The sequence below is a fragment of the Acanthaster planci genome, linkage group LG21 (genome assembly GCF_054643075.1).
Source record: "Acanthaster planci isolate LZ-2023a linkage group LG21, COTS_SCS, whole genome shotgun sequence".
NCBI lineage: Eukaryota > Metazoa > Echinodermata > Asteroidea > Valvatida > Acanthasteridae > Acanthaster > Acanthaster planci.
Genome location: NC_141797.1, coordinates 1,952,200 through 1,968,698, shown reverse-complemented (window position 1 = coordinate 1,968,698; position 16,499 = coordinate 1,952,200). Strand labels below are relative to the sequence as shown.

General features: G+C 42.1%; 1 protein-coding gene across 1 annotated transcript in view; it reads left to right on the top strand.

Moving 5' to 3' along the window:
- Positions 1 to 840: 840 nt before the first annotated feature.
- Positions 841 to 16,499, top strand: part of LOC110983163 (uncharacterized) — a 34,711-nt gene continuing 19,052 nt past the window's right edge. Inside the window, exons 1-3 of the mRNA XM_022242167.2 lie at positions 841 to 952; positions 5,616 to 5,709; positions 15,561 to 15,926. Of these exons, the coding sequence (XP_022097859.2) occupies positions 5,640 to 5,709; positions 15,561 to 15,926 (436 nt within the window). The 5' untranslated portion in view covers positions 841 to 952; positions 5,616 to 5,639. The remainder of the gene's footprint in view (positions 953 to 5,615; positions 5,710 to 15,560; positions 15,927 to 16,499) is intronic.

The window sequence follows — 16,499 nt, the reverse complement described above, 5'->3', positions numbered from 1 at the left end:
GGGCCAATGAAATGTAATGCTCAGTGTAGTTTTAGTAAAAGCTCCCTCTGTTTCTTATTAAACCTAATTTTATATTTTGTGTTCCATTTTGAGGCCATTTTGGTGCCTTTTTATATTTATACTGATGCAAATTTACCAGCAATAGTGGTTGCCATTCAAAGAAGAAGCTTATAAAAACAGTTATTTCTACACTAAAGTTTGCCCACTTTAAATTTTGCTGTCATTGAGTTTATTTTGATCTATATATTTTTGTTCCACCAAACCGTAGCAGTGTCCTCATTTTTTCAGGCAAAGCATCCAAATGTTTAAATATTAGAGAAGCGCATTTCTCGGTAAGAGAAACTAAAAAAGATGCATTACAGGGTTTCTTAGAGGAGCAGAAAGTGGAAAAAAATTTTTCCTCAGTCACATTCTCCTCATTAACCCTTCAAACATAGCATGCCTCCTCACTTTTATAACAAGAGATGTTGTGTCTAAAACTTGTTTGTTGCAAACAGTTCAGCTTTTAAGATTTTATTACACTGGCAAATTATGAACGCGTAAATGGCGACCAGGCACCCCCATGTGCTTAATGTGAACTTATAATATCCATATTCATCGTAAATGTCCTTTGTTTTAATGTTCAGCGTTTTACATAGGCCTACGCGTTTACTTCCAATTATTTTCACTTTGCACGTGCGATGGACTGTTTATTATGGGTATGGTGAAAGAGTAAAAGAAAAAAAATTGTGGGAATGATTCCTAACGAGCGAGTTTGTCCAATCAGCTCCGCTCTGAGGCCGTCCCTCCTCTCTGAGGCATATTGCATAAGATGCTCGCATTGTACGCGCGGCATTCACCGACTACGCTCAAGAGGTGACGAGCAATACTCGATCAAAGCCGACAGTCATCTGGAAAGTCGCAAGGTGCTCTTTTCTGGAAGGAAGTCGAATGAGACTCCTTCGGTGTAAAGGTGAGTCAAGAGACATTTTAACTCTGATTCGATGCAGAATCAAAAATTTCGACGATTTGGGGAATACAGTAATTGCTTGTTTTATTTTTGATGCACGATCCCCGCCTTCGGTGAGCGATTGGTCGTCAGATGGCATAAGGACCTTCTACCTCAGAGGAAGGTGAAAGGTGTGGTTGAGCTGCTCTCCAATTATTCTGCAGTATATCTTCTTTGAGTTTAGTGTGCATATGCAAAAGAAAATTATTAACGGTAATATGCGAACTGTTACATTTCATTGCATGCGTACAAAATTATTCGCTGTAAGAGTATTTAATTACAAATACTTTTGTATGCACTGCACTGACAGTATACTGAGTACGAACACCGCTATTCAGTGTTGATAATAGTGTTCCATCTCAGGGAGTGGTACGTTTTCATTTTTTTCATATTAGTCCAGCAAGTAAATATATCCTCTACCTTGCCTACAGACCTACAAAGTAACAGAGACCCTTTTTGTCAACGCTTTTACCAAGCCATAATATGCCCTTTGACATTTGTCATAATTTGTGCCTATAATTAATTTCTCAGATGTTTGGGCATAGGTTTTGTTGCGATATTACCACAACAAACTCATTCCTGTCCACAACGTTTACCTGAGACTCAATCTAACAAAATGGGTCCCTAGTTACCAGAGTCCCTTTTGTGGTTAGAGGCCTGTAAATACATCATGGACAATGTACGTCAGTGGGAACCCTCCAACTGGACACTTTATATTAGAATAATGACGATGGATACCAAGATGCCATATTAAGTGACAGTTTCAATAAAATATTTATTTAAAACAGGCATGGGAAAATAGCCCGCAAGACTCAACTCGCAGGAGATTTGGTCACATGTCTACGTCTCATGTAGACGATAATTGTTACCATTTTCTCACACTTGTACAGATGTTCATTTTAGACCCCGACAAATGATATTGATCATTGAATCTGTGACATAGAGAAAGTCGAATTTCTTCCAACAATTCGCCACTTGTATCTTAAGTCCTTCGAAATGCAAACGGTATTTAGTGTTAAGGACTTCATAAACTGATGACTTGTGTACACGGCACCTGACTGCTCCCTCTTTTCAAAGTGCATAGAATGTGACATAAAGCCCTCTCTCTTCTTAACAGTCCCATCTTTCCTAGCGTTATTAAAGAAAACAATCATTATTCAAAAATCGAAAACAGCTGTCAAAAACAAATTAGACAACCGAAAATTAAAAAGTGTATGAATCATGTGGTGAAAACACGACCCTCCTTTAAAGTATTCCTAAGGAAGCAAATGCACATTTCGATGCGAAACCTGACTTTACCAAGGGTAATATCTCTGCAGTATTTGCCTACCACCCGCATAGCAAGCAACATGAAAACGGTCTATTGGTATCCAGCACAGTGGACTTTGGCTCAACGGGAAAGCTACTTGAATACCCAGGGAAATGAAGTTAGGCAATTATTTCATAGACCCAACGCCACGTCACTACAGACATAGACGATTTTCCGCAGGCCTACTTAATTAAGAATGATGCAAGCTCACCTAGCGCGTTAAGGATGCCCCTGTTACTATGACGAGGGTTGCCTTCCCTGTAGGTTGCGCAGCTGACCCAACAAAAAATGTGTCGTGGAAAAAACCTATGGACTCGTGCAACAATTTTTGTTGGCAACTGCAATAGTGACACCCAGTGGCTTCGTATTATGCGTGCTTATCCATGCGTTTATTTTAACCCTAAGAGCTGGGGGGGGTCCACCCCCCTCAACATTTTTTCCCAATATCGCCGCAGCACAATTTTTCATAAGTTGAGCCTTTACGAGTTTTTAGAGTAACTTTGCGGTCATTTTGACACCATTTTTGCAAATATCGAACATTCTGTTCTTGCGCAGTGCCCATTTTTCCGAGACGGGTCAGGCAATCAATCAAATATACTTTTCCAACTGCGATGCTCAATGTATGCGTACTTTCACGCATGTAGCCATGAACTTCAAATGGCTGTAACAACAAAACTATATATTTGATTGAGGTCAAACATTTGTGATGATAAAGAGTATCTGCATTTTCATACCAAGTTAAAAAAATTGACAGAGCACAGCCGAGTTCTGTGGGGCTGAATCTGCCCCCGCCCCCCAGCTTTGAGATGGGTCAAAATAGCCTGGGGAGCAACGCTTTTTACTTTTTCCTTTACAAATGTTTTACCTTTCCAATTATTTACACAATGAATCTTTTCAATGAGTACTGTGCCTATTGCTTAATTTTGCAATCGTGTGATCCTGTTGGAAAGTCCTCTGTAAATCGGTGGCGTATTCAGGTCTTTTGTGGAGGGTTGTAAAATCTATTGTTGACCTACAAAGGGCTGTCAAGACGACGGTAGGTTGTGCCGTTTCTAACACTCTGGTCGTGTATTTATTATTTTTTTTAAAGGCAACATGTCTTGAAGGGGGGCGGAGGTATGGGCGGTAACCCTCTCCCCCATCTGCTGAATACGCCACGGCATAAAATGCGCGCTTGCAACGAAGTGCCCCTACCCACAATTACCTATAATCACAAGGAGATATCAAACAAAAGTATGCTTTAGTTCTAATTCCAAGAGCACAATCCTTATATATCTCCCTAATTTTGCTTAATTTGGGAATTCTATCTAGGACCTGTCGGCTGTTTACGTGTGTCATGCGCAACTGGAAAACACAAAAAATGACGTCATGGCTTAGCGGTGAGGGAATGATTACTTCGCGTCGCAATGGTATCAGCGTCTTTGATTTACTGCTTACGATGACCGTAAACGAGCGGTTACAAAGGTACCGAGTTGATTGGCCATCGGGAACCGCGATTGGTTCGGTGGTAATTTGGCGGCGAAAATGCATTGCCCGACGATATCAAATGGAGAGAGATGACGATATATGGTTTCCGTTGCCGTGTACGGATCGAGCGGCCCCGCTATAAACCAATACTGATTTGCGCTTGATTGTTGGTTTTTCCGGACAACAGCGTGAGATGGGCAATGAGATATGAGGGAGTCATTTTTGTGTTGACAGGGCTAGGTTGCACTTGGCCCTTGCGGTTCCCAAATGATTTTCCCGAATGGTATCTTAAAGGTCGTTGCTATACTCTTTTCGAAAGGTGCATTTCGGCTAATCAAAGACAATCTGGAGTTGTTTCGAACCTTAATTTTCTTTATGGTTATGGATCTTCAGGAAATGTTTCTTTTCATTATTTTTACCGAGACAGAGAAGCGTGGAATATCTTCAACGTCTCCATGGTGAACGTGTAGACGAAAGACTTGCCGACACAGTCCACAGCGTACACCATGAACAACCTAAGAAAAGTTTAATTAATTTTGGATTTTTTTGGCCCGGAGCAAATCCATCCTTGAAATACCAAGAAAATTTTGTACTTCACTCAAAGTTCTATTAATTTCAGTTTTGTAGCCAAACTTCATCAACACAACACTCACAACCAAGGACGGATCCGGGGTCCAAGGGAACCCAAAAACTTTCAAAAGAGGAAAGTACGATTTGTTGTGCTCTGTTTCATCCCTCTTTCTTCCAAAAGCTTGTGAAAAGCCCCAAAACCTAACCTCAGCTTCCAGAAAAGCCACACAGAAATTCCTGGAAAATTGGCCCCCAACAACTTTTCCCGTAAATCTGGATCTTGATCTGACCTTGCACGAGGCCAGTCTCAGTAAAAGGCCGAACTGTGACAAAAACAATTTCTTGCAGGTCGCTTGAGCAGCTGATGTTGGCTTGAATTCCTACCAGATGTGTCGTGGTGGTCCTGAAGGATACTGACCACATCAGTGAATATTTACCAAATGAATATTGAATGATTGGAAAACATCATTTGAGATAGGACACTAGACGGTCATGAAAACTTATGTTATTGCTCCAGATATATTTCTACCAGGGTTTACTCCTAAAGCCCTCCAAAGTTAAAAAACCCTTTTCAGGGCCTTATTAAAAAAAACGTAACCATTACCTCAAAGTCAATGCTTATTGCACGTCTGGTGAGTAGCATTACAGTTGCTGAAGAAAAGTCACCAATGAATTTTCAAACTGAAGACAGAAAGAAGTTGCCTCTGGTAAATTTTATTGAATCAAATCATCAGGTCATTGGCAACTGTATACTGATAGGATAGCTAGCCAAGATTAGGGAATGGAGCCACTCGGCACTATCTTTGAAATTCCTCAATTTGCCTGGCTCTTTATCGAAATCTACGTGCGTTTCGTGAATTCAGTCACATTTAATGCCATCATTTCATGTCTGTTATCTGCCGTGTCCCCTAGAGTCATTTATCTTACCCACACATTATTTCGCTACAGCTTGGAAAGGTGGACAAACTACAACGAGTTACATGCTGCAATCATGAATGCGCTGGGAGTCAACTCAAGAGTCCCATATGTCCAGACAGTTATCGTGTTTGAGTATAGCAGTGGGCTCGAGCTTCTGGAGTCTGTATATAGAGGCTTTGCATGGTAGCCATCTTGCAGGGCAGTTGTTTGGTTCCACATCGAAACCTCCTTTGTGCATACTCTGTGAAACAAAAGCACTGGCCTAGCCGCAAAATGGCATCCATGCAAACTCTATGTAGAGATCAATACGTTATATGTTTTGATAGCACATTCTTAGATTGTTTATTGGTCTTGTCTCAACAGAGGGACCAAGGCATTGGAAGCAAAATGGCCAATCCGTGTGTCCTGTACCTTGTCCTAATTGCCCATGGCCTGTTTGCACTGCCGGCAAAATCGGGTAAGTAAATAGCATCAAACAATAAGGCACGTTGTGGTTCAGATATAGAGAATGAAAGGACGCTTCTAAACACATTTAGGCTCATTAGGTGGCACTAAATATACGAAAGACTCTTTATACCCACCCGGTTATATGCGTTGGTATAGACAGACACTTTTCAACTGCTTGATTATCTCGTCCGAATAAATCTACTGACAATCGCCAACGAATTTCATTGCAAAACTGCATGATCATCTCAAGTTTTCCACAGTTGTTTTTGTCGAATCGCATTCTATCATTAAGCTCTATTAGCGATCGAATTTAATTTAATTGAAATATTTTATTATCTCTATCGATAAATTTAATATGGTCCTTTACACCACAATTATTAAAATGCATTTAAAATTTAAAACAATTATTAAAGCTCTTCAACAGCTCACCAAACCCAAAACACTCGATTCCAAGTAAGTCACAGAAACGTTACACACACACTAAAAATTTAATATGTACAAGTATAACAATTAAAATTGTTTAAAAAATGGATAATTGTTGGCAAAGGTCAACACACGCATTGGAAACACCATTCCAGCTGATCATCATAGATGTGGATGGCTGCGGTAGGAATGAATTACCTTAATGTTTTGTTTTAATCCTTCACTGTAGAATGTGATTACTTTTTGCACTTCTGATAAATTTTACATGCAAGAGGTGGGTTTCGTTTGACAATATCGCTTCAGTTTTATTTAACGTGAGAATTTTATACAAATCATGAACATTATCAGTGCCGATTATTTTCTTTTATTGCCTAACCTCCCTATCTAACTTAATCTGGTCCAGACTTAGTGCTTCCAGATACAAAAAATAAGACAGTATGTGATGATACTCGGGAAGACAGACTTACAAAAAATTGCAAAATAGTTCTGTCCACATGAAATATGTTCATTTTCTTTAAAAAAGTCACTGCTGTAAAATGTTGCTCTTAAGTTGATATACAATATTAATAAAAAACCACCTGCTTGTCAATCTCAATTCCTGATTATTTGTAGTCAGTAACTCTTTCAACGGGTTCACCTTTTATCTCTGAATGTGTGCTTTGTTTCTGCGTAAATCAAATATTATCTTCCATGTTTTCTTTGTGTCAATTTCCAAATAACCTTTTTTTCACACAATTACTGAGCAAATCCAGAAATCTTGGCATCAAGTAATTCCATCCTATCTCTTTTTGCAAACAAGTGTCCAACTAATGCAGTACCATCTGCATATTTTATGATTTTTACAATCGGTATTCAGAGGCCTACAGGCGTTGGTATTTGACGTATACAGAATCAGAGAACGACTACAACCTTCCAGTTAACGTAACGGATACCTGATCGACTTCATTTTTTCTACTTCCAAACAGTATGCAAAACAGCTGATACGTTTTAGAGAACTTTATCAAATGATCCAAATGATTATTTTAAGAGGAATGATGAGGGAGCCATGCTTATCAATTATCATATATGTCCACAGCACTAAATTGATTGCCCTGTTGCCATACGTTGCCTGCAAACCTGTAGACTGGTTCTTGGACTCACCATCGTTTTTTAGACCTTGATGGTAGGCTAGGAACGATTAAGGCGCCTATCTATGTGCCTTTTTGGGGTGTATTGCGTACACGATGTGCTCATGCGTTTCTCTCTTACGGACACAAAAATCGACTTCATTCACATACACATGTGTGTGTTGCGTATCCGTCAAAATCGCCCCAGGAGCGATTTCCACGGATACGCGACACCTGGCGCGAGTGTTGGCGTGCACATGGTAAGGCACCTTTAGTCAGAGTCAAGGGGTGCCTGGCACGCCGGACACTACTATACTGGGAAAACGAAAAACAACCAAACACCAAAAGAGCAAAAAAAAAAACAAAAAAAAAAAAAAACAAAACAAAACAAAAAAAACAAAAAAACAAAACAAAACAAAAAACGAACAAACAAAAAACAAACAAAACAACAACAACAAAACAATAAAAGAAAAGAAAATGAAAAATAAATAAATAAGAAATAAAAACATGTGCACTTGGCGAAGTAACAAATGTCTTTTATTATGAGAAGTTGTGTGTGTTTTTTGCATTTTCATGTCGATTAGGCAGATGACTTCTCACGTGTAATGTATTGTATGTTCTAGATATTGGTGGATAAAAATGTAGAGGTACTCACACCTGTTATTGCAATGTGACGTCACATGCACTTACGAAGAAGGCCCTGGGGAACACTGACATCTTTGAGCTCTGATTGTATCATCGGATAGAAATTGGGTCAATGCTTCCCGCCCACACAGAATGATGATGGTAAATCATCTATGGAAAGTTGTGCGTGCATGCGCTTTCTGAGTGCTGAAATAGAGCACACGAAGCAGCGGTGTTATCTGAATAAATAGATTACCACCATTTTTACCAGTTCGTAGAAGCACTTGTGGCTTGGCCACACGCACTTTCTTTTTGGCCGTATTGATTGCAAGCATCTAGGGTGTCACACGTGCCACAATGCATCGACATTGGGTTTGGCCCAATACGGCAAAAAGTTAAATTCCAGGAGGAATATGCAAGCGTGGGCAGGCAGCGCTGCAGCGCTCAAGCAATTCCGTGTTCATTTGCGACGCCCATGAAAAACAGATAGATACATTGAAACGATCACATGGTAGACATTGATTGATTCTAGGTTTCATTATACAGTATAAAAAGGGAGTATCTTACTTTCAGCTGAGTGCGTCAAAATACAACACATGAAGCTAAAATATACATTATTACACTAGGTGATGCTTATACCTTTGCTGCACTGACTTCATGAACACTGATGAGGCACTCATTGTATCCGCCCTGTGACTGAACCATGGCCCCCTGACCTCATGTTATATAGTTTTACTGTATAATACTTTATTATTCCCAAAGATATTCTGGATAAAGAACAAAATGTCGAATCAGGCATGGCTAATATTAGTTTTTTGAGTTAGCATAATATTGAGATATTTGAATAGGCCAACATGAATGAAGAGAAAATTAGTGACACAGACTCCCTTTAGAATTACTCTATAGGGATAATAATCTTCCAATCACACTAGGGTCAATTTCTAGAGCTGCTTAAGTAAAAAATCTGTTTAAGCGCGAAAAAACCTTGCGTACAAAAATCAAAGGTTACCAGCTCAAATTCTATGTGATTGTCATGCTAACCAAAAGGCAGCTAAATACCATTCCAAACCAGTATACATCAGATGGAGTTTTGGCTGCTTGTCTGATTTATCAAGCAAGGTTGTCTCGAGCGTAAGAAAATCTTGTGCTTAAGCAGCTATATGTAATTGGCACCAGGTAAAGCCAATTGATTATTAGTAATATAGATTTTGTTACTGTGTGATATAGATAACATAATAATGAATTGGTATACAAAGCTTCTGAAATGTGTTATATACACAGTATTACATTACTTCAACACGAAATTATGTTAAAAATATACATAATGAGGTGCAGGAATAAAACATTAGATAGATTTCGGTGAACCGATCAGAAAAAATGGTACAGAATCAGAAGCTTCCAAGGACTTGTAAAAGCAGGAAAACTGTTTATGTGACGAGGAAAACATAAAGAAAATAGATATATTCCACTGATACATATGTGGCACTGAAACTTCAACTTGACATTGATATTTTCTCATGCAAAACCGACAACATCCTGGCGCCTCTAATTATAGCAGTATCACAATTAATCCTTTCGAAGTTTTTGCACTTAGTCGTGGAGGCCACGAGTCACTACTAAAATGAACAATGACTTTTTCGTTTGTTTATACGCATTCATAAACCACTGGTGTTGAACGCTGCATAATTATGCAAGGCAACACTTGGCTGAAGTATTGATAATACTCTTTGACTATGAATAGCTTTATCCCTTGTGACTGGTAATTACTGGCCGTCAGTTCAAAAGATAAATAACAGGTTCGCCAAGCGTAAACGTCTAATGCAGCTATTAAAGACAAAAGACTAAACACTATTCCTAAATACCAAATGATGACCCCTCTTTTGATAGTGGTAGACTGGGGACATTAACCATTGGAATAGCCTGCAATCAGGGTTGCGGGAATATTGGAGGCTGCATGTGCTCATTGTGGCTTGCAAGGCTGAAGTGATTTGGCTCATTTGTCTGCTTTCTCTCCGTATAAATTGACCAAATCAGCATACACCAAATAATGAAAAAAATACAGAGGCGTGGTCTTGCACGGGCCAGAGCTTTTTATAGAGAGAGTTGCGACATCTCTCAATTGTTGGAACCAAAATGGTGAATTATACGTCAGTACACAGTGCCAACTAGCACACATTAGCTGCATGCGGTACTGCATACAAAGTAAACATAAAACATTCATATTTGCTCCCAAATCTGAAGATGGAACTCTTTAATGAACAGTACTTCAGAAATTCACAGACATGTCGTAGTCTCTTAGTTCTCATGAAGGAAATATGCAGCACAGAAACCTCTCATAACATTTATGCAATTAAACAGGCTACTAGGACTGTAATATTTGAAGAATGCTTTTAATGGACATCGAATGAAGAATTTGTTACCTTTCGTATTGGCAATGATCTTTTGAATACAATTCATAAATACCTCAGACCGTCTCTCTATTCAATAACTTCCAACTTGATAATGTCCGTTGGGATATGACAATGCTCGATGCGTAAATCACGCAATGGCACCTGGGTACGAAACGGTCTCGATTCTGATTGGCGAAGAGTCTGTGTGCACGCGGCTCGCCAAGCGCGCGCCAAGTCCACATAAGGGGAATCTTTTGGGCAACTTACACAAAGAATATACCATAAGATGGACGGGGGTGTTTGAAAAAATGAAAGTAGTATGCTAGAACAAAACCGTTGGGAATCCATCGTATATTGTGTTGTGCTGTAAGGCATTTATGAAGGGGAATAAATATGTGCTGATAATGCCCTCGCCTGCCGTTTTGGCACTAGTCCTGTCCATTCTCCCAAGACGGTCTTGAACGCACGTTTAAGATCGGCCAGTAACGAGTAAGTATAATTCTTCCAAGCTCTTAGTATCCATTTGCCTGCGTATTTTGGTTTGTCAACAACAGCGTCTGGCTCATCAGACCCCTCAAAACTAGGCCTGCATCACTAAACCAAAAGTCCTCTTGGCATTGCAGGACTTACCAAGGTACTGTCAGACACAAACTCCAAACAATTCAATAACAATCAAACACTCCAAACTACCTTAGTTTCGGAGTCGTTTATTCACAGACATTGCAACAAAACTTGAGTACATTTAAACACAGCTTAACTTAAAGCTCTTCCATCCTGGCTCTCCAAGCTCTTAGCTTTGGCTGTCTTCCGTCTTTTTGTCATTATGAAAAATCAAACTATTCCAGGTGCGCTTTAAGCACACGGAACACAAATATTGAAGCTCTCAACTGACTTGTCTAACGGGCGGAAGTGTGGTTGAAATCAAATTTGGTCATGGATATAGCTAACAATTTAAAGAGTGAATTTCGTACAAATGCGACATGAAGCATGGTTAAACTGAGAACAATATGACTCCTACCAACCAAACCATTACCTTATGCTTATCAGGTCTAAAACAGAACTATGAACTATGGTTATTGTGAAGATCAATGAAGACTTGGGGAATGATTTTTGTCAGGTTTATTAACAATCATATATGAGCCAAAGGGTAAACTCAAATCCCGAAAATGTCATGGCAAAAGCTGAAATTTCCATTAGAAGACTACTCAGCGTACAGCCTTACCAAAATAAAAATATTAATCATTCCATTCCTGAAAGGGGCATATGTACATGTGGATACTGATAATACAACATTTATTTGGTTTAATCTCTGTTAACCAAATTCACTTCTTATACATATATTGTTATGCTTTTGAAATCATGCTCAGAAATTCACGACACAATTAGTTGAACTAGTCCGTTGATCTGCATTAGGTAAACTGCACACCACTAAGTCTCCATTGTGCTCTTGGGCTTATTTTTTCTTCCCTTATCGCGATACTTGTACCCACCGATCCCTGAGGAGCTTTTTTCAGTAATATCTTGCGGTCGTTTGGACAACAATTTGTGAAAATCAGAGGTACTTTTTAGCAAAGATCCGACTTTCAAAGATAGATCAGCCTAACGTGTTCATATTTTTGTTCCATTGAAGTGCTTAATGCATAAATCATGAACACGAGCCCATGAAGATCATTCAAGTGGTGACCTTAATAGCCAAAGCATAAATTGTGTTGAATTATGCTTCTTATATTGTGCTGATGCTGATAGTCTGTTGAGCAGGGTGCTGAAGTGTTCCTTCCAGCGTTTTGGTAGCCCCGCCTAGTTCTTGGTCTGGGTTGCACCGTCCGAGGATAGCAGTGGTGAGCATCCTGAGGTCCAGGGGCAATAGACTGCCTTCAGGGAGCTGAAGATTTTCTTGGCATTATGGGTGTCGGCGTACATCTGGACTCTTCAGCTTTCGCCTGCCACCACTTGTCCACCATCTCTCACAGCTCATCCTGCACCTTCGCCTGGAGGGACTTGAGCTTTGCTCTTTTCGGCAGCGAGGTGGGATCATTCTGCCTTTTGGTGTAGGCTTTGTTCTTAGCAGAGAGGGCGTTTTGAATATTGTCATCGATCTCATCAATCCAGTCTTGGTGAGTCCTTGCTTTCGGGCCGAGCACCTATTTCGCCGTCTCACAGACGATGGTCTTGAAGGCCGACCATTTCCCGATGCTTTCACTGTCAGTGGGTAGGCCCTCCTGGAATTTCTTGTCAAGAGTCTGTTGGAACTTGGTGAGGTAGGACTCGTCCTTCATCCTTCAGCTTGGCTGTGTTGAAGGAGGCTTGATGACGTTCCAGATGTCAAGTTGGAGTGCGATGACAAAGTGTTGATATCGGGTGCTTCCACGTGGTTTTGTATTTGTCCACCATCCTGAATAAGGTGTTGGTGATGCACAACCCATGTTCTACAGACTTGCTGAGGAGGAGCAGGCCGTTGTCGTTGACATTGCCCACACCATGTCGCCCAAGGAGTCTCTTCTAGCTACCGTAATCCCTGCCCACTCGTTGAAAGCGTTGAAATCCCCGAGGATGAAAAGCTTGTCGCCTGGGGGATGGTCTTGATGGCCTCTTGGAGGATCTGGTAGAACCGTTTTTTGGCATTTTCTTGGCTTGAGACTGTGGGCGCGTAGACACTGACGACAGTAAGGTTCCTGTTCTTGCTGAGGTGGATACGGAGCTTCATGAGTCGTTCGCTGATCCCAATTGAAAGCACATGAAGGTTCTTCACAAGATTTGACCTAATGGCGAATCCTACTCCGTGTCCTGTCTTCAGCTTGCAGTTTCCCATTCCAAAAGAAAGTGAATCCGCCTCTCTTTTCCTTCAGGGATCTCTCGTGGGCAAAGTGGGTTTGCTGAGTGCAGAGATATTGACACAGTAGCGCTTGAGTCCCCAGCCACTTGCGCGGTCTTCTCTTGGGTTAGCTGGTGTTGGCTTGGTCGAGGAGTGTTCTGACATTCCAGGCTCCCATAATGAGTTTCGGTTTCTTTTTGCTTTCTTTGTTATCGTTCTGACCGCAGGTAGGATGAGTCTGTCAACTGCGGTAAGTTGACCAGACTTTGAAAGGCAAAGCATTTGTTTAGATTACCTTTTCTAACCCCCTCCCGCATGCAAGGGTGGGCAGTGCTGTCCTAAAGAGGCTGCCCAGTTGCCCTAGGTGCTGCTGAGCTCTCCCGGTTAACCTCAAAGTTCAGGAGAAGAGCGACCACTCTCCCAAAGACTGCCTACGTGCAAGTTTGTGACAAACAACTGCCAGTGTTCATTTGTTGCCTCCGCCACGCCTCCACCCATCGCCGCAGGACGACAGATTTGTGGTGAGTTGCATAACAGACCGTGCGTGAGTGTTGCAAGGGGGTTAGTCCTACTTTCTCGGCCTGGTGAGTCTTAGTCAAACAGCACGAGGAACCGTTACAATTGGAAACTGCTAGGATGCACACACTTACTGTGTGTCACATCCTTGCTCTAACGCACTTCACAGCACTTGCTGACACCGCCTTCATGACCGTTGGCACCACTGTTGATCTCATCCGCTTGCTTTGCCTGGAACCAGTCTTCACATGCTAGGGCTGACATACCCTAACTAACTTTGCCAGGGGTGTGACCGCTGTCGCCTGTAAACAGCTACGAGGATAGACTGTCAACGTAGGCTAACGAACTTTAACTGCCCGGGTTTGTGATCAGAATGGTCCCTCTTCTAGGCAGACTGCCAACCTAGGCTAACGAGTATTACCTACCCAGGTATCTACCCTTTGATCTCAACCGGGTTTACTTGGGTTGAGATCAAAGTTCTCCCTCTCCTAGCCGAACTGGCACCAACGCCTACGAACTCCACCTCTCTGGAGCACCTGGTAATAGCGCTAGGGACACACTGACACCCTCTGCCGTTCAGTGAAAACAGGGTTGGCGCAAGAAGTTAGACGGTAGGATTTTCTCAGGAGAGATAATGTTGAGACGCTGTGCTATGTAATGGCGTATTTCGGTGGGAGAGGAGCTTCTCACCTCTCCAGTCCACACCAGCACATCGTAACCCATTTAACCCTTAGACACGTCAACCGTAGCCCCCAACCGTGCTTCACCAGATTCCACAGCAGCCCGTAGTGGAGGAACTCGACTTTTTCCCCACGATGACTGAGATCAAGAAGGCGATCCACCAGACCAGCTCCGGCAGAGCGTCAGGGATGGACAGCATACCTGCAGAGATCTAAAAAAAAGCAGGCCCCAACGTCTTCGAAGCCTCCACAACATTCGGCAGAGTGTCCAGGACGAAGAGAAGTTGTTGGATGACTTACGCGACGCCCTCATAGTCTCCTTGTACAAGGACAGGGGAAGCAGGGTGGACTGCGGCAACTACAAGGGTATCTTGCTCCTTTCCATCGCTGGGAAAATCTCTGTAAGGTTCATCCTGAACAGACTGGCCATCGTCTCTGAGCGAATTCTCCCTGAACCACAGTGCGGCTTTAGAAATGCCAGAAGCACGGTGGAAATGATATTTGCTGTGTGACAAGTACAAGAATTGTACACAACAGAACATGCCCATCAACTCAGTGTTCATCGACTTTACCAAGGCATTCGACACAGTCAACAAAGAAGCTCTCTGGACAGTACTTTGATGCCCGAAGAAGGTCATCCAGCGGCGAAGCGACCGAAGAGTTTGCAATCAGCAACGGTGTGAAACAAGACTGCGTCTTTGCGTCGGTCCTATTCAGCATCTTTTTAGACCACAAACTGTTCCGCGTCGACCAAGACCCGGAGAAGGGAATCTCCATCCGGTATCTTCTGGATGGCTCCCTCTTCGGCCTTCGTCGCCTCACCGCCCAAACCAAGTGCCGCTACGATTTCATTCCAGTAGTGCTCTTTGTCGAAGACTGCGCACCGATGGCCCACACAGACTCTGACCTGCAGCTCAACGAGGGAAAAACGCCACCAGCGAGACAGCCAGCCGACAACGACTGACTTCCAGTGCCCCCATTGCTCGAGACTGTGCGCATTCAGCGTCGGATTGCGCAGCCACCTTCGAGTTCATTGAGTTGCCGAAAGATGACGCATTCTTCAAACCCAAAGGACCAACGCCATTGTGCTGATACCTAATTTTTTATTTTACAAACATACCATGTTTCCTAAGGATTGAAAATGGTATAGTAGAGTTCTTGTCACCATCCTCCGCCCGCTATGACATGGAGAGGGAGAGAAAAAAATCACAAGATAGAAGACCGGTCTATAGTTTTCCTACTACCTCGGGGAGTCAAAGGCATTTTTTTACTTCTGTCTCAAACTAAAACTGATGATTTTCTCTCCTCAGAATATATATATCAGTGTACCGACATCTCTCTCGTGGAACTGAATGAAACGGTGTCAGTCTCAACTCTGACGAGGAACGGTACCGATATCACATCCGGTGGTGGAGCACCAGTGGACGCCTTTTTCTGCTGGAACGTCACGACGCGGGCCGGCTGGCAGATCCGCACAACTTGTCAGTACCAGCCAACGGACCCCTTCTTCAGCCTTAGCCTATGGCTCGGCCACGAGCCAACTTTATCAGGTGTGCATCTCTATAGCTGGCACCCGGACGAGCTCTATTCCACATCGCATCTGCTGATAGAAGCTTATTTATTCAACCAACAGGCGTCCATGACTTGTGAGATTCAACCAGTGGCAGACGGAAACGGTAATGATGAGAACGTCCTCATGGAATCTTTATCTTTGTGGGGGTCCCGTCATTCCAAAACTGCACTGGAGTGGACAAATTTAGTGTTTGATAGTCTGCCTTGAGCAGAAGCACTCTTTCATTAGTTGGAAAGAGCCAGATATGTCGGTAGTGTTGAATCTGCTTGTGGCGACGCGCCCGTCCAGGGAATCTGTCATAGCTAGGACAATTTCGCCCTCAATTGGTCCATTTCGCGGTGCAATCCTCTCACATTTGTTAATTTTTTCATGCTTCAAAGTGATTCCCGAAACTAAAACAGAGAAAGCTTTGGTGTTTACAGGCAGGGACAGTTGGGAATTTCGCAATGACCCGGTTTGCAATTTGGTATCACTGTCAAAATAATGTACCTCATATTACTCAGCCGTGTTTTGAGGTGGAAGGTTTAGTATTGTTTGTCTCATTAATTTAGAAAGGCCATTGAAAGGTAGATATTTAGCAGATCAGGTTTTTTTCGGGCAGGGTGGTTAAGGCGTTGACTCGACGATTTCAGGGACTGGCAACTATAATACTTTTTTTTTACATTTGAGCAGCTAA